Below are 24,284 nucleotides of genomic sequence, written 5' to 3' on the forward strand. Positions count from 1 at the left end.
GGACAGTGCACATTAATCAATATGTCAGCCAGAGCATCAATATAAATATGCCGGAGTTAGCTTAATTGCTAATTTTCATCCGTTGTCCTAAGGCAAGTCAAGAACATAAAAACAACATACCAGTATACAAAATAGATTAAAAAAAACACTTTTACACACAAAATAGGTCCCCATATCAAGAGTCCATGTTAAAAAATTAGAATGACCAAAGGTTACATATGAGAGCAGGTCTAGCTTGCTACTAACCACTGTTTAAGGTTTTTTCTAAAGGTGGTGTAAGTGGCACAGTCTCTAACATGTGTTGGTAATATATTCCAGGACTGTGTTCCTCTGATGGACACCACCATTTGACCAAATTTGGTCTTGCGGCGTTGTATTTCGCAGTCACCTCTAGTTAGTGCTCGTGTATTTATTGTAGGGGATTTTTTCTTTATAAAATTCTGTAATGGTGGAGGGGCTAGACCGTTCAGAACCTTAAAGATTAGACAGACATCCAAAAACAGCTGAAAACTATCGAAGTCCATGATTTTGTGTTTATTTGTAATTTTACAATAATGGTAGTATATAGGTTTTTTGTCTAGTGTTTTAAGAGTTCTCTTGAATAAAGATTTGATTGGTTTTCTCAGATGTATGTGACCATGTTGTGTAACAGTACGAGATGTGAGTAAATATCATTGCATGCATATAAGTCTTTGCTGTCTCCATAGTCAGGAAAGGTCTTATATACTTGAAATTTGATAAATTAAATTTAATTGTGTTTTTAACTTTCTTAACATGCTGCTTAAAATTAAGGTTAGAATCGAAGATGACCCAGAGGTACTTAAAATATTCAACCACCCCAAGTCTCTCACCACCAACCATGACTGATGGTTGCTGTCCCGCAGTTGACTGTCGGGAGAACAACATACAGACAGTTTTTTTGTATTCAGATGTAGACAACAGTTTTGGAGCCAATGGGACACTGGCACCATGGCTCCTGAGAGTACTGCAGCAGCGTCTTTGATTGAGCTGGCATGACAGTATAATACAGTATCGTCAGCATATAGTTGCATTTTAATATTTCTACAGACATCTGGTAAGTTATTGACATACAGGCTGAATAAAACAGGGCCCAATATTGAGCCCTGTGGTACTCCAGCAGAACAAGTTAGATAAGAAGATAATGAATCACCAATTTGAACTGCCTGTTTCCTGTCTGACAGGTATGATTTCATCCAACAGAGGGCGCTGTTTGAGAAGTTAAAATGGGTTAATTTGGCAATAAGCAAGTCATGATTGATGGTGTCGAAAGCACGCTTTAAATCTAGAAATACCGCAGCTACAAAGCCGCCTTTATCCAGCAGGCTTTTTAAGTTTTCCAGGAAATAGCAAGTAGCAGTCTCTGTTGAGTGAAGTTTCCTAAATCCAAACTGCATTGGATGAAGAGTGGCATAGCCATTATTTAAGTGTTCCGTCAATTTTCTGGTAACCCATTTCTCTGCTACTTTGGAAATTATGGGCAAGATACTTATTGGTCGATAGTTCTCAGATTTTGTTTTGTCCCCAGCCTTAAAGACTGGGGCGACCCTAGCAATCTTCCATGTTGATGGTACCGCTCCTTGTTTTATGGATAGATTTACAAGATGTGCAATTGGGTCAGCAACAGCCTCTTTATGGGTTTTCCAAAAAGTCACTAGTAAGACCAAATGTATCTCTGGCCTTTGAACTTTTTAGGGATGAGATTATTTGTATTACCTCCAGGACAGATATTTCTTCAATGCTAAACATTGGTTTACTTGCATCGACAGGATTGTGAGGATTCTGCGAGCAGTTAAAATGCTTTGTCAGTTCCTCAACTGAGCTAATGAAAAATCTGTTGAGATAATTTGATGTCTAGATTGTTAGTTAGCTTATCATTTACCTGGAGCTGTAGTTCACTTAGATAGTTAGACTTGTCCCGTCTCAATAATTGATTTAAATTTTTCCATATTAGCTTTCCATTACCATTTGCCCCTTTTATCGTCTCAATGTAGAACTCGGCTTTCAATTTGCGAGTCATCCTCAGAACTTTGTTTCGTAGTGATGTAAAAATGTGTCTGTCACTTGCAGTTCTTGTTCTTAGAGATTGCTTTAAAGCGTTATCTCTACTTTTCATTAATTTAATAATTTCATTGTTCAACCAGGGCAGATCATTTTTACGTTGCTTGGAATAACCTTTTTTTGTAAAATGCGTTACAATGTCATTAAATTTTTTAATGAAACTATCTGAGCTGGCCTCGATGTCATTATTTTCTAAAATATTAGACCAATCTACTTTTGGATTTCCTCATTCAGGAATTGTTGCTGGCTTTTGGGTATAAAATAGTATTGTTGACCTCTAGTGGATGCCATTAGGTGCGTCCTCTTAATTTTCCTCAAATACAGGATAAAATTGTGATCTGATAAGCCAGATAAAAGATTAAAAGTCTTAGAAATTCTTTCAGGTTTATTAGTAAATATTAGATCAATTGTTGTATGTGACGTATTTGTTATCCTTGTTGGCCCTTTTATAATTTGCGTCAAATTGTACTTGTCTGTAAGCTGCTTAATTTTTTTCCTATCTGACTTGATGTCCCAGTTGATATTAAAATCACCAAGAAGGGTGATTTCCTTTTTAGAGCTGCAATGATTTAAAATTGTCTTAAGAAGATCATAAAATACATCCTTTGCTGAAGGAGGTCGATACACGCAAATCACAGTAAAATACATTGCAGAACTAAGTGATATATTAAGACCAATACACTCAACATTAACTTCTTTAGGCCACCTTATTAGTTCACATTTAAACTTGTCTCTGACATAGATTAATATTCCCCCTCCTCGCCCTGTTTCTCTATCTTTTCTAAATACATTATATCCTGGAATACTGATAGCTGCTGTAGATGATGATTGTGTCAACCAACTTTCAGATACACCAAGTATGTCAATATTCAATAAATGTTCCATTTGCTCAGTTTTGTTGACAATGCTGCGAATGTTAATATGGCCCAGTAGAATTCCGCTTGGTTTAGATCGTGAGTCCCAAATGGTTTTGGCATTATTAAGGGTTTTAAAGAAAGGCATTTTGTGTTGCTTCTTAATTGCCGGATTTAGCGAATTTAGTTTTTTCTTTGTTGGATGAGTTACTTGAGGTTGTAGCACAGCTAGCAGTGGTGGAGGCCCAGCTAGCAGTGGTGGAGGCCCAGCTGGTGGTGGTGGGAGCCTGGCCTGGTGTGGTGGTAGCCCAGCTAGCAGTGCTGGTGGCCCAGCTAGCAGTGGTGGAGGCCCAGCTAGCAGTGGTGGTAGCCCAGCTAGCAGTGGTGGTAACCCAGCTAGCAGTGGTGGAGGAGGCCCAGCTAGCAGTGGTGGAGGAGGCCCAGCTAGCAGTGGTGGAGGCCCAGCTGGTGGTGGTGGGAGCCTGGCCTGATGTGGTGGTAGCCCAGCTAGCAGTGGTGGTAGACGAGCTAGCAGTGGTGGAGGCCAAGCTAGCAGTGGTGGAAGCCCGGCTAGCAGTGGTGGAGGCCAAGCTAGCAGTGATGGTAGCCCAGCTAGCTGTAGTGGAGGCCAAACTAGCAGTGGTGGTGGCCCAGCTAGCATTGTCTCAAGCCGACACCGTACTTCTCCTTCTTCGTGGGCACCCAGCGAGACATCCTCCGCCATCTGAGTCTCCCTTCATGAGTCTCAGTCCCTCACATGATGAGTCTCAGATAAGTCTCAGTCCCTCACACATATTCATACATGACTGAACGGTTTTCCCAGTTACATAGTGGTAGGAACCTGATTGCTGAGCAGATTTTATACAGAGGTAATGTTTTTTTTTTTTTTTTTTATCAATTAACCAATGAAGCACAACATTTAATAATAACAGGAGAATCACCCGGTTTTAGTTGGGGTGGATTCCGGACATATAAAGAACATGACTGTCATACCAGAAATTGGTTCTTACATCCACACTCAGGTCCTCTCTGGATAGGTTTGACAAAATAAGTACTTTGGGTTCGGGAAAGAGGTTAGGGGTTGGTAGGTCAGGGACCAAGGTTAGTTGGTTGATAGGTAGGTATGTAGGCTGGCTGGCTGGTTGGTTGGTATGCTTGGTTGTTGGCTGGCTAGTGTGGACCTTTACACATTAACAAGAATAAATTATACATGTCAGGAGGAAAATGAATCGTATTAAACACTAAATAGAAATGAAGGATCTTCTTGAGTTGTTTTGCTTGTTTTATCTTATGGATGAAGTTAACAAACAAAGAGGTTCTCAAAATCCAGCTATTTTCTGTCATGCCATATCTCCCAGCTTTTGTCTGAGAAGCTTATCAGGTCAGATGAGATACAGACTCCCTCCAAGATGTTCTGGGTCTGCACCATGTTCACATGGTCCTGGAATATATCTACACAGGGAGGTGTCCAGGGGATATTACAATCAGATGCCTGAAGTACCCCAAACATTTACAGAATCACTGGGTTTTCTATGCGTGTCTATCTCCAGGTGCAAGCTCAGCCACAATGCAAAGGTAACAGATTTTGACCTACATCAAGCTATCTAAATGTTTGGCTCTTTGGAAAAGTTCACGACCAAAGGTGAGGGTTTGAATGTAGATTAATGGCATCTGAACACCCTCTCACTCAGCCTACTCTTCCTCGCCGACAGACTTATACAGAATCCAAATCTGTGTTGATGGTGCACCAGCCCGACTGTCAATCAGGTGCTTCATCTCACTTAGGGCCCGGAGAAACTTGAACCGATTTACTTGGGGCAGCAACTCACTCCGGTCCCGTAGGGAGCAGTCCATACTTCCTTCAAGTTTTTTGTGCATTCCTGAAAAGTTGACTCTCTTGAAAGTAAGTTTTCAACTGATGACAGTGCGTCTTTACAGTGTGTGGTTGCCTGTTCGTTTGCACATGAGATTCAAAGGCGCACGTGTCACTTCAGTCAGCCTTTCATCACTTACAGTCTCCTCTCTGACAACTGGCATGCTAACCATTTACCCAAATATTTACTATTAATAGAGGTTAAACTGTGTGTGGATCCAAGAAAGACCTCTAACTAACTGTCCCATTACTGTTTATATTCTTTTATATATATATATATATATATATATATTTACTATACTGTATTAATGTTTGTATGTGTGTGTGAGAGAGAGAGGTGGTGAAGTAGAGAGTTCCATCATATAAATGGTGGTCTGTGTCACACTGAGCAGAGCTAAAGGACCATTCAGTTTCCAAAATAAAGACTGTGGAAGTGAGCTGGGGTCAGCGCAGCCCCTGAGCTGTTTTATTAGTGTGGTCTGTGCAGAGGACCTTTAATGTATACTGCTACAGACGAGAGGGCAATGAGGTCCTCTTAGTTACAGATTTAATAGAAAAACAAAGTTTTGTGCTCTATTAAATTTGTATAAACAGAAATCAGGGAGCTCATGGTTATTCAGTGGTGTTCAGACAGTTAGTCACTTAGAGACACATCAGAAGACCTTAAAATACTATGAATTCAAGGTTAACCAAAATGCAGCCTATCCCCCCTAAAAGTGGTGTACTCCTTCTGTGCTGCTGGAGAAGTCTCACCCAGTGCACCCAAACACAACTAATGAAATTCCTGAAACTTCGCTCCCCCACCAATAAGCATCCATCCACCACAGCAGAGTGCAAAGGGAGCACTTCCAGTGAGGGTGTGACGCCCGGCACAAAAGCCCTTCTATCGACAATGGCCCTGACCCCAACCAGAAAATATCACTCACTGCTATCCTATTTGGAAGCAACTGAGCTGGGAACATAGACAACTTTCTCTCTCTCTCTCTCTCTCTCTCTCTCTCTCTCTCTCTCTCTCTCTCTCTCTCTCTCTCTCTCTCTCTCTGCCTCATTCCTCTTCTCTGACCTTTAACCTTGAACTTAACTGGAAACAGGGAGATTTGCTTAGATTCTTTGTATGCATGTGCCACGGTTGTGATATTACTGGTTCCAGTTTGTTATTGTGTTCAGTAGCTTCTGGGGTGAGTAAACAACAACACACCACATTTAGACAGAATGTCTCAGCAAACTCAGTGGATCATCAGACCATGAACAACAAGCTGTTGGTGGAACACTGCAGAAGCCAGTGTCATTGTGTGTTGGTCCACAAGATCATCCTGAGCCACATACAGCTTGGGATACAGTCTTTCCAGCGCTGCCTGAGACTGACCAATGGCCAGTTTAATGACCAACTAGCTCTGAGTACTGCCAGGACCTGTCTCTGTTGAGTTTCATTCTCAAAAGTGATTGGTGTTTGCAATAGTGTGTCATGCTAATGTTTTGCTTTGTTTTAAAATGTTTAGCTCGTAAAGTGCAGAGCTTTGGTCATAATTCCTTACTTGGTAACAGAATTAGTAACATAAATATAAAAAAAAGTCTAACAATAATGATAATAATAATAATAATAATATTTTTCCAATATTTTTCCAATTTAAAATAAATATGAGGATATTGAAATTGCCACATTATACAGCAAGTAAATTGACTCTTGTTTCAATAGAAATAAGACATAAATATGACCTAAAAATCAATAAACGTTAATCACCCAACATGTAGGTATAGGGTATGCATTAACATGCAGAGAGAACGTGTAGCTCTCATGCTAAATCCTCTTGCTTAGAAAACTTCAGGCCTCGTAAACAAGTATGTTCAACTTCCATGTGGGATGTGATGACCACCATCCACATAAATGAGCATCCGTCATGAGCTCTAACATGCAGGCCACCCAAGTCCTCTCTCTCTCTCTCTCTCTCTCTCTCTCTCTCTCTCTCTCTCTCTCTCTCTCTCTCTCTCTCTGCCTCATTCCTCTTCTCTGACCTTTAACCTTGAACTTAACTGGAAACAGGGAGATTTGCTTAGATTCTTTGTATGCATGTGCCACGGTTGTGATATTACTGGTTCCAGTTTGTTATTGTGTTCAGTAGCTTCTGGGGTGAGTAAACAACAACACACCACATTTAGACAGAATGTCTCAGCAAACTCAGTGGATCATCAGACCATGAACAACAAGCTGTTGGTGGAACACTGCAGAAGCCAGTGTCATTGTGTGTTGGTCCACAAGATCATCCTGAGCCACATACAGCTTGGGATACAGTCTTTCCAGCGCTGCCTGAGACTGACCAATGGCCAGTTTAATGACCAACTAGCTCTGAGTACTGCCAGGACCTGTCTCTGTTGAGTTTCATTCTCAAAAGTGATTGGTGTTTGCAATAGTGTGTCATGCTAATGTTTTGCTTTGTTTTAAAATGTTTAGCTCGTAAAGTGCAGAGCTTTGGTCATAATTCCTTACTTGGTAACAGAATTAGTAACATAAATATAAAAAAAAGTCTAACAATAATGATAATAATAATAATAATAATATTTTTCCAATATTTTTCCAATTTAAAATAAATATGAGGATATTGAAATTGCCACATTATACAGCAAGTAAATTGACTCTTGTTTCAATAGAAATAAGACATAAATATGACCTAAAAATCAATAAACGTTAATCACCCAACATGTAGGTATAGGGTATGCATTAACATGCAGAGAGAACGTGTAGCTCTCATGCTAAATCCTCTTGCTTAGAAAACTTCAGGCCTCGTAAACAAGTATGTTCAACTTCCATGTGGGATGTGATGACCACCATCCACATAAATGAGCATCCGTCATGAGCTCTAACATGCAGGCCACCCAAGTCCTCTCTCTCTCTCTCTCTCTCTCTCTCTCTCTCTCTCTCTCTCTCTCTCTCTCTCTCTCTCTCTCTTTCTCTCTCTCTCTCTCTCTCACACAATCACATAGACACTTGAACAGTCTCAGCGATAGGTGTAATTTCTTCCCCATATTGTTTAAATCTGTAAAAGCCTGCTGTACATCAAAGTCAGCAACAGCAGTGATTACACAAAAATCAGTTTCTATTGATTCAAATCACAGGCTGCACTCCTTGTTCCCTCCTGAGCCAGATATGTATCATCACTCCCGTCTCTCTCTCTCTCTCCCTCTCTCTCCCTCATTACACAAATATTTTCCGTGTCTTTTCTTGCCTCATTCAGACTTCAATTGGACACTATGGTATTCTTACTCCAGCAGCCAGCGGCCCCTCTCACTGTTTCTCCTGTCATGTCGATCTGTGGAAGCAGCGGGGCATTCAAGGGCTCTCAGACACTAGTCCAACCAGAGGACTAACGTTGTCAGAACATGTCCATCCATCCATACTATGAAGCTGAAATATTGATGTTATGGTTCTGTTAGTCGATCATGGTTCTCCTTTGAAATGAGAGGCTGAATGAAATGTTTCATAATAATATATTTATTAAAATACATTTTCTATGTACAGCACTTTTAAAAATCCACAGTACAAAGTGCTTGGCAATAGCACCAAAATAAAATAGACGAGTCATAACATCAACTGTCTTTAAAAGTTAAGAACAACAGTATTTTTGAAATATTTCTAAATTAAAATTAAGATTTACAAAGAAACATTGATTTATCTTCTCACCAGGCTAAAAACATGGTGTAAATGACACTGTTTCAAGTTGTATATGAATTCCGGGGGCCTGCAGACACTTGGATGTTTTATGACACTTCACCCATCCATCGGCTTAGTGGTGAGTAGATAATGAGTGGATTTTCATCTTTCGGTGAAATAACCCTTTAAGACTTTGATTTATGTGAACATTGGAAAACAGAACTTTTACTTTGACTAGATTTAGCAATGCTGCTTTACCTCCACCGTGAGAGCTGTGATTTGACCCGTGAATGTTTGTTTATTTTGGTTTGGTTTGTAATAACACAACAATTACCGAATGGATATCCATGAAACTTGGAGGAAGGATGATGTATGGGTCGAGGATAAACTCATCAAGTGTTAGAGCAGATTCCCTTGGAGTAAATCATATATCTTATCAAAAAAAAATAATGGTGCAGCATTATTGAATGTAAGGGGACTGTTGGGCTTAGCAAAGATGTGCTCATTGGCAGTGGCTGAAACTGCAAATGCATCTTCCACACGTGTGAATATTGACATGTTAACAAGAAATATCAACAATAAAAGGTTGTTTTTTTTATATAAATGGACTGTTCATTGTGCAAAGAATTTACTTTTTAGTAACTGGATTTGGGAGAGATGGGTTTTTCATACTTCAATGGACAAAAAAGTGCAGCAGATGGAAGCTCTCATTGCTCAGAGTGGAAACCCCTGACAAGCCTTTGTTGGCTAATTCCTTCACAGTCCACTCAGACAGGCCCGTTTGTTTCATATTCTCTCTCTCTCTGTCTCTCTCTCTTTCGTCCCACCCCTACGTGAACGTGAAGCTTTTGTGACAAGTGGAAAAAAAGAACAGGCCTTTTCTTTCCTCCCCCCTCCTCCTCCCTCCCTCCCTCCCTCCTCAGCATCAAGTGCAGCCTGAGCGCAGCGTCCCGGCTGAGACTTTCTCTCTCTCTGCCTCTTTGAAGAAGTCATGAGGAGAAGGGAGCGCTGCTGATGCCAGGACGTCTGGGATGCTCTAACACCGCACTGTGTTTTCTACTGGGATCATATTTGTGTGTATCTTAGGGAAACAAAACAAACAATACTGCGGATTTGACTTATCCATCAATCGGATGCAAGCAGGTAGGACGCGTCATGGCGCAAATATATTACCCACTTCTTGTTGGAGCCGTGGGGAAATACCATGTACTTTATTTCATGTTTTCGTTTTTCATTGATCTCTCTCAGTTTACATGATCGCAATCTAATTTGTGGGGATTTAAGTTAAACAGAACTTAACTTAAACGTCTTAGTGGTGCCCAATATAACTTATATAGATATCGTTTTGAATTTGAGTGTTTATTATTGGATTGGTTGATGTTACTTTTGGATGAGGTTATTTATGGAAGGTATAAATACAGATATATTGGCATGGTTGTTCTGCAATTGAAATATTCATTGCCCTACTTCCTACCAAGCACAAGGCTGATGCAGATGTGGACATTTAGACGTTTTTTCCCTCATTTCACTCTATAGTTGAAAGATTTGCATATTTATTTCATAACCATTTGCATTTATTTGCCTTTGAATGTGAAATCAGACTTCACTGGGCACAACATTTTTTATTGTTGGATGAGTCTGTGGATTTCAAGATCCTAAAGTAGTAAATAGCAAACGGTGCCTGTGAAACAAAGTTTATTCAAAGCTGTGAAAATTGGTCAAAATAAATGAAAATAGTCCCTTCTGATAAACGCGGTATTGAACAAGGCAATATCCATGTCCATGTTTGCCGTGGTGGACATAGAGACCTGCACCATAGCGCCATCCTTTGGCCACTTTGTCTCTTGGGTGCCCTGTTAGGCAGCTTATTGTGACTCCCTCCACACAGGGATTGAGAGGGCACATCCAGCTTCTCTTTTAGCTGACAGCAGTGGAAAATAGTCGAGTCGAAACCAGCGGCTTCTGTGTCCGAGAGCCGTCATGGCAGCATATCAGTTTCCACTCGATGCTGAATAATTGCAGCCTCTCCTCTGGATTTGTATTATGTCTATGTCTGGTTGGTGAGAGTGTAAAGCTGAGCAGAAACCCAGGGTCATTTTTTGTATTCTCATTTATAGAGACTGTTTTACAGCTCTTGTGGGCTTGTATTTTATTAGCGTCTGTTTCGGACTGGTTAGATGTTGGCCACTGGGTAATGTTTTATTGGAGACTGTGTGGCACACTCAGTTGGATGACAGGGCACTAACTGAATGGTAAATTGTCTGAGACCTCTCAAAGTGCTTTACAATACAATTATTTGCCCATTGTTACAATGCATCTATGTGCAGCACATTCTCTATCACACATTACCCATACACTGTCAGTCAGGAACAATTTGGTCTTCATTATCTTGCCCAAGGACATTTCAGCCGGGATTGAAGAGATTGGCGACTGGGATGGAACCATTGACCTTCTAGTTCCTTGACGACCCGCTCTATCCATCACCTGAGCCACAAACTTGCTAAACAAAACCTGGAATTGAAAAAGAAAAATCTTTTATCGTCTCAATTATAAAATCCTTTATCTAATATCTAGTTTATTCAACTAAAATGTTGAATTTGGGTTGAAACGCCACAATAGATGAAAAAGCACAGATATGGTCCTCAGGTGAAACTGTATGAGGCAATGACTCTCCTGGGAGCTTTACCCAACCAGATGATGTCTTATTTTCATGCTGCACTAACATCTAATTGAAAGGGAATGTGTCTCTCTGGCCAATTGAGGCAGCCCCTGCTCCCCCAAAACATTTATCTATAACCGACCAGATGTCAGCCTGTCTGAATACATTTAAACCCCACAAACAGCCAGCATAAACAATTATTTTACTATGAACTCCCTAGATTATCTGTTGGATTTTCACCGCTGCTCCCCAGTGAACAGCAAATTATTTTCTCTCGCTGTGTTTTGGATCGCCCTGCGTGACTTCATCACCGCAGCCATGCTGACGTATTGATGCTCTCCTACTCTCTAGTTAAGTGATGGTCTGCTGAGTCTATTAAAACGCACCCAAATTGTTATTGTCTCTTTATTTTTGGCAGCCTCACACTCTGTAGATGCATTAATCGGCAGCCTGGCTGCCTGCACAGTCTCTGTGAATTATGTCATTTCTGTGCATAGACAAGGAGTGGAGCGCTGTAGGAAACCAGATATGGTTATTACTGAGAGGGAAGGTTAACCATTGTGGCAAACCTCCAAGCCACTGTCTCAGCCCATTCAGAGGAACGGAGTTCATCCTCTGCTTCTCCTGGCCCGCAGACTCAACGGGCATAAATCTCCTCGAAACCACACAGCAGAACTCAAGAAAATGTCGTAAGAGCTTAACAATGTTATATGTAGATGGCTTTTTCCACTATTGAAAAATGAATCTAATCATTTTCTGCAAATTTTAGCATTTGAAAAGAATTTTACTTCCCACAATTAGAATGTCACAAAGTGCTCTCTAATATTCAGGTCTACACTGCCTCCCTGTGGCTGTAAATGGAATTGTATAGCTTTTCTTCACTCATCAACATAGGACAGTGATTTTCAACCTTTTTTGAGCCGCGGCTCATTTTTTACATTTGGAAAATCCTGGGGCACACCACCAACCAAAATGACACAAAATGACCCTCTAACACAGTACATATAATACATATAGTTAGTAATATAGTTTGTAATTAGTTTATAATGTATTAAAAAGCACTATTTAAAATTATTTCAGCCCTTTATTACTCTTATCTTTTAATGAGCACAAATTGAATCAGATTTATGAAACAATCTTTGATTTAACTAAACTTTATCTAACGGAGACATATTATACCCATTTTATCACAGTTGATATGGTTCCTTGGGGTCTTAATGAAATATCTGTAACATATTTTGGTCAAAATACCACAAGGATAATTTAAAACAGGACCTTTTAACCCTGTCTAAAATAGAGTGACCTGTTTTGAGTGCCAATAGTTACTCCCGTCGTTTACCCGCGCTTCATTGAATTTCTTCACTATGACATTCAGAGCACTGGGTAGAAATCACATCGCGTCAACACCCACCGTGGGCCTTCGCGATGCTTTGTTTTAATTAAACAGTCGGATTCCCCTGATCCGCACCAGCTGCTAGGCGGAGCCCCCCCCCCGCGCGAACGGAGGGTTCCCCCAGCGGGCGCCGTAGCTGAGTTGATCAGCGAGAAGGGCCGACAAGCGTCCAGAGTCGCCGCCGCCGACCGCCCCTCCAACGGCCGGCCTTCCGCACCGGCGGGGGACACCACATCGCGGTCCAAGAGAAAGAAAGCCCCTGCACCACTGACGCTGTGAGGCACCGCGGAAGAGGACCTCCCCCCCCAAAAAAACTTTGAGGCGTGCCGCAAGCCAGGTCTCCGGCTGCGTGGAGAGGAGGGCGACGGGGCGACTGCTCCCCCAGCCACCCTACGTGCCCAGCGGTTTAACCACAAATACCAATGTTATCGGTGAAAGTCAAGTTTATTACCGATGTGCAGATGTCGGTAAACGAGGCGAATATCGGCTGCTACCAATGTTCGGCCGATACTTCGGTGCAACACTAGATATTAGATAATTTCCCACAGCACACCTGACGATCTCTCACGGAACACTAGTGTGCCCTGGCACACTGGTTGAAAATCACTGACATAGGATAATGCGCCTTCTCAATTCAAAGCAATGTTGTCCTATGTGCTTACATGGCTCAAAGATGATTACTCTTGTTTCATTCATTTGATTTTCATACGGTTCTAAACATCATCTCTGTTATTAAGTAGATTCCATAAGTGGATCAAACCATATGAACCCACCTCACTAGTGTCAAACTGGTGTGATGTGAATTCTGAGCCATTACCATGGTGCCATTATATATATCTTATTTGCTTCATGGGAGCAATGAAGCTACAGCTATTTTTCAATAAGAGATTACACTGCAATCTCTTAGTAGCCCACTGCATGCCACATAATTGGAGAGACACGGTGGACTAGTGTCAGAAAGTGCGACTATGGGAAAAAATCCTGCGGTGGTTTCTGGTTCAAATCCAGAGTGAGAACAAGAACAACATACCTGGACGGACAACACCTGGATCTGTTCCACACTGTCAAAGTGCCTACCCTACCCCACCCCACTGTCTAAGTGCCACTGAGCAAGGCACCTTACTCCCCTAACACCTGCTCCCCGGGGCGCCGTGCATGGCTGCCCACTGCTCTGTGTGTCCTCCTGTGTACACCAGATGGGTCATTGCTGAAAACAAATTTCCCCCCTTGCATGTCATGTGTGTGTTTGCATGTGTATGGGACTAATAAAATGTATCTGTATCTCAAGGGTTACAGTGCAATTCTTCTTCATCTTCTTCATCTTCTTAATTCTTCTAATTGCAATGTTCAATTCAAACTGAGGACCTGTGTGAGATGAAATCTCATTTCATCCTGAAGGGCACTTGAAAGTTATCAAGGCCTCTCATTAAACCCTAATACGTTAACCTCGTGGTGATGACCATAGCTATACATACATATTCATAATTTCTAGGCAATCCATCGTAATAGCGTGAACATATTTAAGTGTGGACCAAGTGGTTGACGACTGACTGACACTGTTGTCTCTAGTGCCACACATGGTGAAAATGTTCCTTTGTGGCAATGTTAGAGCAAGACAAACTGAATCTTGTACAGAAGTGAATTTATGACGTCAACCCATATTAAAACGTTCTCCTAAGTCTTCCGCACTGTTCTTTATGTTTCAGAGCCAACTTAACAATGGGCCCCATTCCCCTGTGTGTCCTGCTACCTGTTGTACTGGCTGTGACTTTGGCTGCAGCTGCTGAGGAGAACGCAGTCGATGATGAGTATACCTGGCCACATTGGAAGGTGCCTCTGGTAAGAAAAAGAAGTACAGTGCATCTCAGCAGCCCCGACTTCTCAGCCCATCCCCAACCGGAGTTAAGTGGGACCTGTGGGATCGAGTGTCAGCGTCGCCTCCCTACACCATCTCTGCAAGACCTGGAGCAGTTCCTGTCCTACGAGACGGTCTACGAAAATGGTACACGCACGTTTACCTCAGTCTCTGTGCAAGGTGTCAATGAGGTGACAGCCTTGTCCAAAAATTCCTCAACTGGCTCACGCCATAAACGGGAGGTTTACGGCACAGACAGCCGCTTTACTATCTCTGATAAGCAGTTCTCTACCAAATATCCCTTCTCCACCTCTGTGAAGCTCTCCACAGGATGTTCTGGGGTTCTGGTGTCACCGAAACATGTATTGACGGCTGCCCACTGCATTCATGATGGGAAGGATTACCTAAACGGAGTGCAGAAGCTACGTGTTGGTATTCTGAAGGAGAAGTCAAGACGAGGGAAAGGAGGCAAAGGGAAAGGAGGGCGAGGAAAGGGAAAAAGGAGAAAGGGAGACAAAGATAAAGAAGACGTCGAAGAAAAGGAAAAGAGCGTTAGGAAAGGGGATCATAAAGGGAAGGGGAAAGGTAGGAAGAGCAGGAGTCGGCGAAGTGCAGAATCAGAGAAACCTTCTTTCAGGTGGACCAGGGTCAAGCAGACCCAGATTCCAAAGGGCTGGTTCAAAGGTGTGTCTGATGGACTGGCTGCAGATTATGACTACGCTGTTCTAGAGCTGAAGAAAGCCCCAAAAGTCAAGTACATGGATATTGGTATTATCCCCTCAGTTAAGAAGCTCCCCGCTGGGAGGATCCACTTCTCTGGCTTTGATGATGACCGGCCTGGCAACCTGGTCTACCGGTTCTGCTCAGTTTCTGAGGAGTCCAATGATTTACTTTATCAGCACTGTGATGCCAAACCTGGCTCCAGTGGCTCAGGAGTCTACATCCGCCTGAAGGAGCCCGGCAAGAAAAAGTGGACGAGGAAGATCATTGGGGTTTTCTCCGGTCACCAGTGGGTGGACGTAAGCGGAAACGGGATGCAACAGGATTACAACGTCGCAGTAAGGATAACACCCGTCAAATATGCTCAGATCTGCTACTGGGTCCACGGGGACTCAAGTGAGTGCCAGGGGGCCTAGGACAACACAGGATTCCCACTCAACCACCTGCCCACTCCATACCCTCAGACTACCTAAGAGACATTTGACCTTTTCTTAGCCCCCCCAACTCCTTTACCAAACAGGGGCCCAATGACTGCCTCTTCTCTTCCTGCCTCCCTGTTTCCTCCTGTGCCCCTCAACAACACCTCCTCCACTGACTCACACACACACTCACACACACACACACACACTCACACACACATACAGACACACACAAACACTCTAACAGTCACACACAAACACACACACCCATGAGAACTCCTAAAATTAAACTGGCTCTTTAACTTTTCTTATTTATTTGCTAAATAAACAACAGAGAAAACTATGTATTGTATGTATTTACAAGTTGATCAGATTGGCAGTTTTGCTTTGTTTTTGTTTCTTTGCCTATTTCACATATAAGTCTGGGAAAAGTATTTTTTCAATTGTTTGTGAGTGAAGCCGAGTCACAATCATGGTATATTCCACCTGGGATTTTTATGGAGATCAATAGTTCTCTACCACTGTTAGGGAGTTTGCATGCATTTGCTTAGACAAAAGACCCAGGAAAAATAAATGTTAAATTTTTTTTTTACATATGAACTATATAGAAATATTGAGATTTTTAAACAAATTAATGTAATGAGCTGGTGTTTTGCATTGTGTACATGTAGACGTTTTTTACAGCTATCTTTTCAAATAAGACAATTTTTCTTCTCTGCTACAATAGAGCAAGGGATAGAAGATTTTTTTTTTTCAGATTTGTGAGTCTCCCATCATATTTTCTCTGTTCTTGCAATGCAGTGAAATGCGGTTTCATTGTTGTGCACATAATTATATCGGTGCTTATCCAGGAGATGTGGTGCTAATTTATGGAATTTTAAACTTTTGTGTGTTTCTTTCTATTCGAATGGGGTGGCGGGGGCTTCTCAGAATATATTTTGATAGCCTAGTACTGTAACTATGTATTTAATTTTGAGGCTACATATTTGCGTTACGTTCGAATGGGACTGAACCATTAAACACATTATTTGAGCTGTTTAGATTTCTGTGATACTAAGGGCTAAATACAATTAGAAGAGTAATATTGTTATAAAATAACAAATCTCCATCCAGGATGTGATGTTTTTCATGTAGTTTATGTTCTAAAAATTCATACGAGAATCTTTTTGAAAACCAAATACCTGAAATTGATCTGAAATTAATGATGAAGATTGAAGTCTACCACCCATTAAACTAAGCTTCATACTTGTGTGTGTTTGTGATTATCCAGATTACCAAACTCATATTAACTACTATAACTGGTTTGTGGGTAACAATCTCTATGAGACCTCAGCCAGTAATGGTTACTGTACTTTATATGACCTCTGTCTGTTTCACCACAAGTCACACAACTGAACACTAAATGTATTATGATGGGACCCCAGTGCAGAATGTTTTGGGGGCCCCAGTCTCAACTTCAATGCCATTTCCCCCAAGTGGCCAGAAAAAAAAATTACTTTAATTACAGCCTGTACACCAGATTGAACATGAAAGATTTATCAATCACACAGACACTCGCAAACCAACCTGTGTTATACTGCTGGAATTCAGAGCCTATACAACATAACTCCTGGTTTTCTATGTGTTAAATAGATTGCATTAATTTCTCATAAATTTGACACAAATTAGAATGTGTCAAAAGTAGACTTTAACTCAGAGATCCTTCTAAAAAAAAAGGAAAAAAAGGATAAGATAAAAATAAAGGACCTGTGGTCATGGGCCTGTGTCACTGAGACTTGATTTCACAGTTGATATTGCACACACTAATCAAAAAAACGTTTACAGATACTGTTGATGAGGTGGAACTAAAGCAGATTATATTATCATTAAATAAGACATAATAGCCATATAGAGAAAATTAGTCCTTCACTGGCAGTTCAATCCGTCATTGAATTTATTGCATCTCAAAGGGCTTACATGCACTGGGAAAGGTCATCGTAAATAAAATAATTTTACAACTAAACAAAAATACATATTTTTATAATTCAGTCATGAAAAATGTCAATAATCTCCCATTGTTTTCTCAGATTCTCTCCAGATTCTCACAATCGACTCCTTACACATTTCAGTGAATTGATGAACAAGGTCAGCAGGTTACAGCACAGGACAGGGGCATGAGGTCATACATATGTCCAAATACAGGTCAACACTACAACATATTTAGTCCATTGCAAATCAGTGGGAAACAAGATCATGGCCCAACGATGATCTCTGGGCGTTTGTACACACTGCTCCCATGTGGCCACTTACAGTATCACAGAAGTTACACTGATGGGATGAAGGTCAACAGTGATCAGAGAAGCAACTCGAAAAAACATTATGTTCAGACATCAGTCAAATTATAGTTTTTCCTTTTTTGTAATATCACACTTTTCGACACCCCAACTGTAATTTGGCCCAACAGCTCTGGGTGCAACGTGGATCTTAAATTAACCCTGGGGCTTGTTTGACCACTAGAGGCACTATATAGTAGTTTCTGATGAGCCGACCCCAGTTTGCAAACAACATAGCTGTCAGGTTTCCCCAAAAAGGCGTTCCACAAGTTTTATGAGGAAGTAAATGCACTCAACATCTTTGTTATTCCTCAGTGGCACACACAGAGCTTTGAATGCAAACTTAACTTTTGTTGTTGAGAAAAAAATAATCCACAGGTATCTTTAATCTGTTCTTTTAACTTCTGTGATTACTTTTTCTATCATATCATATTTAACTTTGAACTGTCTGAACATAGAGTTTGTTGTGACAATGGGATAATCCATGAGATACAAAATAACCACATACTGACTTGTTCATATAAGTTATAATGTAAACACAAGCAGAAGACATACCCACATGAGAAGTGTCAATATCATAGGTAGACACTTATATCGAAAGTTGTACAGTTACATTGAAGGGCAGTTTATTTCCATCTTTATCATGAATTAATCAACATTTTCTCTGGAACTAAGTTGAACGCTTCGTTTGATCTTAGTAACAGTGCCAGCAAATATCAACATTAGACCGGAGGATTATTCTAAAAGAAACAAACGATATAAATAAGACAAGAAAGACAAAAAAAATGACAAGTTTAAAAAAAGAAACAAACTGAAAGGATCACTCGTTGCTCCAGTAAGATTCAGAAGCCTGCAAAGGTTGTTTCTTAATATACAGAATATTGATCATAGAGCGGATATTTATATTCGTTTTCCAAATACTTTCGTATGATGACGAGAAATTTAAGGATACTCACACAACTTCTTACAACTTCATGTCAGATTCCACAGACATACACAATAGAGACAGAAGCCTCGCCAGAGAAATTTATGTACATCGAAGAGGACTTTTCTGTAAACAACACACCACATGTTTCTCTGAAAATCTATGGGAGCTTTGTTTACCACTCCCATCGAGTCAGAGTGGGACAAAGACGAGCCCCTCCCCCTTCAGAAGGAGGCGAGGACAAAAGTATGGGGAGGTGGGAGGAGCTTAGGACACTAAAGCACATCCATCATTCAACTCAACACTAGAAAGAAGTCTAAACACATACATCTTCACTTTCTCTCACATACATTTGTGGACTTATTTTTTCAGGGTTTTGTGGGGTTTTGTTTAAACAAAAGATTGGTACATCTAGATAAGCACAAGCTTACATTTTTTTTTCTCTCATATTTATTTATATAATCCGCTATGGTTCACTTTCACAGTTGTGCTACGACATCACACAGGAGAGGGGTGGGGTGTTGATGGGCAGGGGTGGAGGAAAAGATGCTCTAAGTTTGAGAAGCTGAACATCGCTGGCATCCTGAGATGTTGATGGACACCAGGTCCCTGCTCCACAGAAGAAAGTAGCTGGAGGACAGGAAACAGAAAATATTTCAACATAAGTGTCAAGTCGTTCTAGTGGCTCTGGGATTTTTTTTTATGAAATGTCAGTGCCGTGCTATGATTTTTCTCTTGATTACAATACAGAATGACAGAATGATCACTCAATGGTACGCTCCCAACAGTCCCTTACACAGCTATGGTGTGTAGGTAAGAAACTACTTGCTGGATGCAAGACTTATTTGACTTATATGTAAGAACAGAAAGAAGCTCATGCTTCTTCACTTCACTAAATTTCTCAAATGTTAAAAGCACACAAAAAAATTTAAATTTGAAATAGAGATCATTGGTACAACCCGCAGGTACTGTACTTAGTAGCAGAGCAATAATGAAGGAGTGACAAACATTTGCAAAGTTTACAGCCTTTTCTGCTGAAAAAGCTCTAGTCTATTAATGACATATTTATATGAAAGAATATTGACTGTATTTAATTGTTACATTGAAGTAATTTCTAAAGTCATAAATTACATCCTTAGTGATTGGAAACAAGTTTCTGTATCTGTCACCAGAAGGGCGACCGTTGAATCCTAGTCTTCCTAATTCCGCATTCTAAAGTGTCATGGGTAAGAAACTGAACCCCAAAACTTTCCTTTATATTTGTGCAGTTCTCATAGAGAAATTGCTGCACATAGATGCACTGTATGAATGGGTGAATGTACAGTAGAATACTTAGATTGGTCATCATGACTAGAAGAACATTATATAAATAAAGATTATTAACAATGTCATGTCAAAAAAATTTAAGTAGTAAACCTAAAACGTGAAATGTCTGACATAGCAGTGGAGACATTTGTTCCTTCTCTCCATCAAATTTATCAGAAGCCATGTAGAAGCTACACATGTACTCTGGTGACAACCACAAAGTGAACAAATGGAAGTCACTCAGAATCTGTTATTGCTGTAAATACTATATGTACAGCTCTGCACTCCCACCTGGGCCATTATAAGAAGTCCTTGAGGTCGAGGTCTGCCAGAGGATCCTTGGGCTTCTTGGGACTCTGGCTTGCAGGTCCTGAAGAAATCTGAGAAACAGGGAAAAGGAGAGCAGATATGAATCAATGTCAAATATATCCACACGTTTTTACAACATCATGAATGCTTTCATCATGTAGAAAAGTATAACTGCTTTACTGTGTGTGTAAACAATAGGGCCTGATTTAATGTTGTTTAATGTAGGTTCTGTGTGTGTATGTGTATGTGTGTTTGTGGTCTGTTACCGGTGCTCCTGGTGCAGGGGCTCCAGGTGCAGCTCCAGCCACACTTGTGAAGGCAGGTCTCATCATGGGCTGTCCCATCATTGGCTGCCCCATCATGGGTTGCATCATGGGAGCTCCAGGCCCCGCTGCTGGAGGCTGGTGAGACAGGGAGAGCACAGTATACTGGGATTTGTCAAGGCAAAAAAGATTCACAACTAAAAGCCTATAGGATTATCTAGAATATTATGGAACTGTAATGCAGTATTGTACATGAGAGATTTCACTGTGAATGAAATGAGTCTCACCATGGCAAAGCAAGGCTGTGCACTCATTGGTGGCACCATGGCTCCACTAGGTGGACCGGCTCCTGATGCTCCAGGAGCTCCAGGGGTGGCCCCAGCCTTAAGAGACAGACAGAGGTCAGGTCAAAGTCAACTTTATTGTCAATTCTGCTATGTACAGCTTGGGATTGAAAGGCAATCTCTCGCTGCTTCCCAGTGTAAACATACATGTGGACAGACCATAACATCAGCACAGCACAACCGGTATGTTCTTAAAATCTTAATCACAGCTCACACAGCTTTTGGGAGTTTGAAAGTTCCCATCATGTTTGCATCATCTCTGCATCAATTAACAACATTTGTTTGGGACTTGTTGATATCATTTCAAATGTATTTTGACAGCTACATCTTATGTGTTTGAGGCAGTAGACACAGGTCTTATCTCAACAAGCAGAATTTAAACTACTCTAGAATGAAGTTTGATCTCTTGCCGGGAGAGTCCATATTCTTCTTACCATTGGGGCTCCTGGTGTAGCCCAGCTTGTGGGGGCTACATGTGGCGTCCAGTTGGCGCCTCCTGTCAGCTTCTTCTCACTCTGTGGGTCCCTGAAAGAGATTAAACACAGGAGAGACATGAGAAGTGTGTTCAAATTCCAGGAATTAAATAAGAATACAATTTTATGTAATAAAAAAAAAATCAAACTGCTGTTGTAACATAAGAACATGTGTTTGAGCCTTCACAAGCATCATGCATACACGTAATTTCCATATTTAAACACACTTACTTTTTCTTTACTCCGAGATCTGAAGAGAAATAAGAAATCAAAAACAGTTAACTTGACTTGAGTCAATGATTGTAAAGACTTAGCTCAGGGATGAAGAGCTGCTGTTTACCTCCAATCAGGTTGGCCAGTGACGAGTCCAGATCCCCTCCTATGGTTTTGGTGGGAGGCGGGGTGGCCGGGGGAGCAGCCCCCACGCCTCCTGGTGCGATAGGAGTTCCCATGCTTCCAGCTGTGCTTCCAGCAGTGCTGCCCCCGGTACTCTGGGGCGTGACGGCAGGCATCAGCAAGTCGCCTAACCCACCAAACACTTTGGCAGAGGGTGGGAATGGCGGGACATCAGAGAAACAACACAGATTACAAACCTGCAAATCCCTAATCTTGCTACAACACGGGCAGCAGATAGGTGTGAGACCAGACGGTGGGGGTGCAATCGAGTTGTGACAGCATTTGTCGTTATCTGTGCCTCACATGCACAATACAGGACTGTAAATATGTTTGAGCATTCAGAGGAAAACAATTACAGCAACTGCACTCTCTTGGCTCGTTGCTTCGCCATTTTACATGATCAGAAACTTAACCACTGGCTGCTTCTACAATAAAGCAGTGCTTTGAACCAGATGTCATCAAGGCCAAATATTTAGCAGGTTTTCATTCCAACTGGCTATGAATCTCTGCACACAGAGATAAGTGCAAATATCAATTGTAATTGTTCAAGAGGGTTCACAGTGGCAAATTAAATAGTTTTAAAAACTGATAACAAATGTCAAACGTTAAAACTGTAAACTATTACAAGAGTAACAGAACTTTCTTTCTGTTCTATTCTAGAGAAAAATAAAAATAAATGAATCAATAAAATATCAGAAGAACAGCCTGTTGCCTGCGTTAAAATGACGCAGGCAACAGCTTTCTTGATTCTGATCTCTAACCAAAGTGTAAGAGCCTCACCCACAATGTCTTGCTGTTTAATGGATCACATGGAAAAGTATATAACCGAAAAGTGTTGCTGTAACCCTTCAGGACTGGAATGAAAACCTTCAGACCTACTCTAGTGCAAGCAGACTCAGGGCTTGATGGCATGTGGTCAAAATAAGAGCCACTGCTCTAAAATACAGAGGAAGATAAAGATGCAGTTTACAAAAGTTGTCTCATGCAGGAGTCAAACAGGGCTCGTTTTGCAACATGCAAAATAGAAACATGGTTTGACGACGCCGAAGGGAAGAACCATCCGAACTGCACATGCTGCAATGAACTGCAGTGTTCAACTCACCAATTACAGATTAGAAGAAGCAAACAATCATGACCCAGCAGAGAGGAGGGGGTGTGAACAGGGGTGAAAGGAACATGTAAAAAAATGAGGCAGTACGGTAAAGATGTGGAGCACAAAAAAAGATTGTGAGAGGGTGGTCGTGAATGATTAGGAGGTGGAGAAAAGCAAAGCATTTGTGAGCTTATAAGAGAATAAAGAGAAAGATAAATAAGTGTAGCAGAGGGGGGAGTAGTGCTGAAGAGTAAAGCTGCTGAAACAACAGATTCATATCAGGAGGACTCAGATAAGGTCAGTCTCATTCATGCAGAAATCAAGCTGCGAGCAGGAGGAGATGACTCGCTCCACTGTTAACATACAAAGTTTTAATGAAGCAAATCAAAGCATCAAGCAAGTGACCTGTGCAAATGTGAATAGGAGACATTTTGTCATTTTCTTATATTTAACAAGGCACCAAAATCACACTATTTAATAAAATGAAGCTAGACGAAGGAAAACAATTCCTCCAACATAACTAATTATGATCCACTTACTTGAAGCATCAAAGCCACCAGAGGGCGCTGATGTAGTGGTTGCAGGTTCTGGTGCTGCTGCTGCTGCTGCTGCTGCTGCTGCTGCTGCTGCAGCTGCTCCACGGACTGGTCGTGTTGGAGACACCAGCGGGCCCAGGGCTTCAAAGCCTGACTCCAAGAGGTTATTTTGTGCCGGAGCTGGAGCCAAGGGAGCCAAAGGAGCCAAGGCAGCCAAAGGAGCCAAGGGAGCCAAGGGAGCCAAGGGAGCCAAGGGTGCCAGAGGAGCTAAAGGAGCCAAGGGAGCCAGAGTTGGAGCAGCAGTGGGGGCCAGGTTGGGAGACATCAGGCCTGAGGGACATAACAGAGATGAATCAGGAGGTAAGAAAGATGCACAACTGGTTCCTGTCACCGTTACTCCATGACCAACACAAATTCACTATGGTAAGTGACACAAGTGACGCGTCTTAAAAGCAAAATTAAATTTTGGATGTGCGTCTTGAGAAAGATTAATCCCTACAGCAGCGAATATCAGCAGCTTAGAGCACCGCAGAGAAGCAAATTGCTCAACCAGAGCAAACCAGATAAATAATGAAACAAATATGAACACGAATCAGAAAAATATAAAATATAAGGAGCACACATCTAATATAAGTGATCGTTGGTAACTAAATACATTTGCTTATTCATTAGTTTCAAGTGGGGGTTCATATTTGTATACCTCTACAGTATTTGACAGCCATAGCTACTGGTTACTTTTCTAGTTACTAGTAAAATATTAGAATGAGCTTATGACATGCAATGCATTATTAAGTACGTGTGACATATTAGGGAAAAACTTTGTGGCTCTG

General features: G+C 41.3%; 2 protein-coding genes across 2 annotated transcripts in view; one reads left to right on the forward strand and one right to left on the reverse strand.

Moving 5' to 3' along the window:
* Positions 1-9,436: 9,436 nt before the first annotated feature.
* Positions 9,437-16,743, forward strand: prss35 (serine protease 35). Its single transcript, XM_062399416.1, has 2 exons — positions 9,437-9,595; positions 14,211-16,743. Exon 2 carries the CDS (start codon positions 14,224-14,226, stop codon positions 15,493-15,495), a length of 1,272 nt encoding a protein of 423 aa, XP_062255400.1. The 5' UTR covers positions 9,437-9,595; positions 14,211-14,223; the 3' UTR covers positions 15,496-16,743.
* A 670-nt stretch (positions 16,744-17,413) lies between these two features.
* Positions 17,414-24,284, reverse strand: part of snap91a (synaptosome associated protein 91a) — a 130,368-nt gene continuing 123,497 nt past the window's right edge. The window contains exons 22-29 of the mRNA XM_062399417.1: positions 23,458-23,784; positions 21,770-21,967; positions 21,661-21,679; positions 21,391-21,481; positions 20,900-20,995; positions 20,616-20,750; positions 20,332-20,420; positions 17,414-19,365 (exon numbers count right to left, since the gene is read on the reverse strand). Coding sequence (XP_062255401.1) covers positions 20,340-20,420; positions 20,616-20,750; positions 20,900-20,995; positions 21,391-21,481; positions 21,661-21,679; positions 21,770-21,967; positions 23,458-23,784 — 947 coding nt within the window. The 3' untranslated portion in view covers positions 17,414-19,365; positions 20,332-20,339. The remainder of the gene's footprint in view (positions 19,366-20,331; positions 20,421-20,615; positions 20,751-20,899; positions 20,996-21,390; positions 21,482-21,660; positions 21,680-21,769; positions 21,968-23,457; positions 23,785-24,284) is intronic.

Source organism: Platichthys flesus, chromosome 11 (assembly GCF_949316205.1).
Source record: "Platichthys flesus chromosome 11, fPlaFle2.1, whole genome shotgun sequence".
Lineage (NCBI taxonomy): Eukaryota > Metazoa > Chordata > Actinopteri > Pleuronectiformes > Pleuronectidae > Platichthys > Platichthys flesus.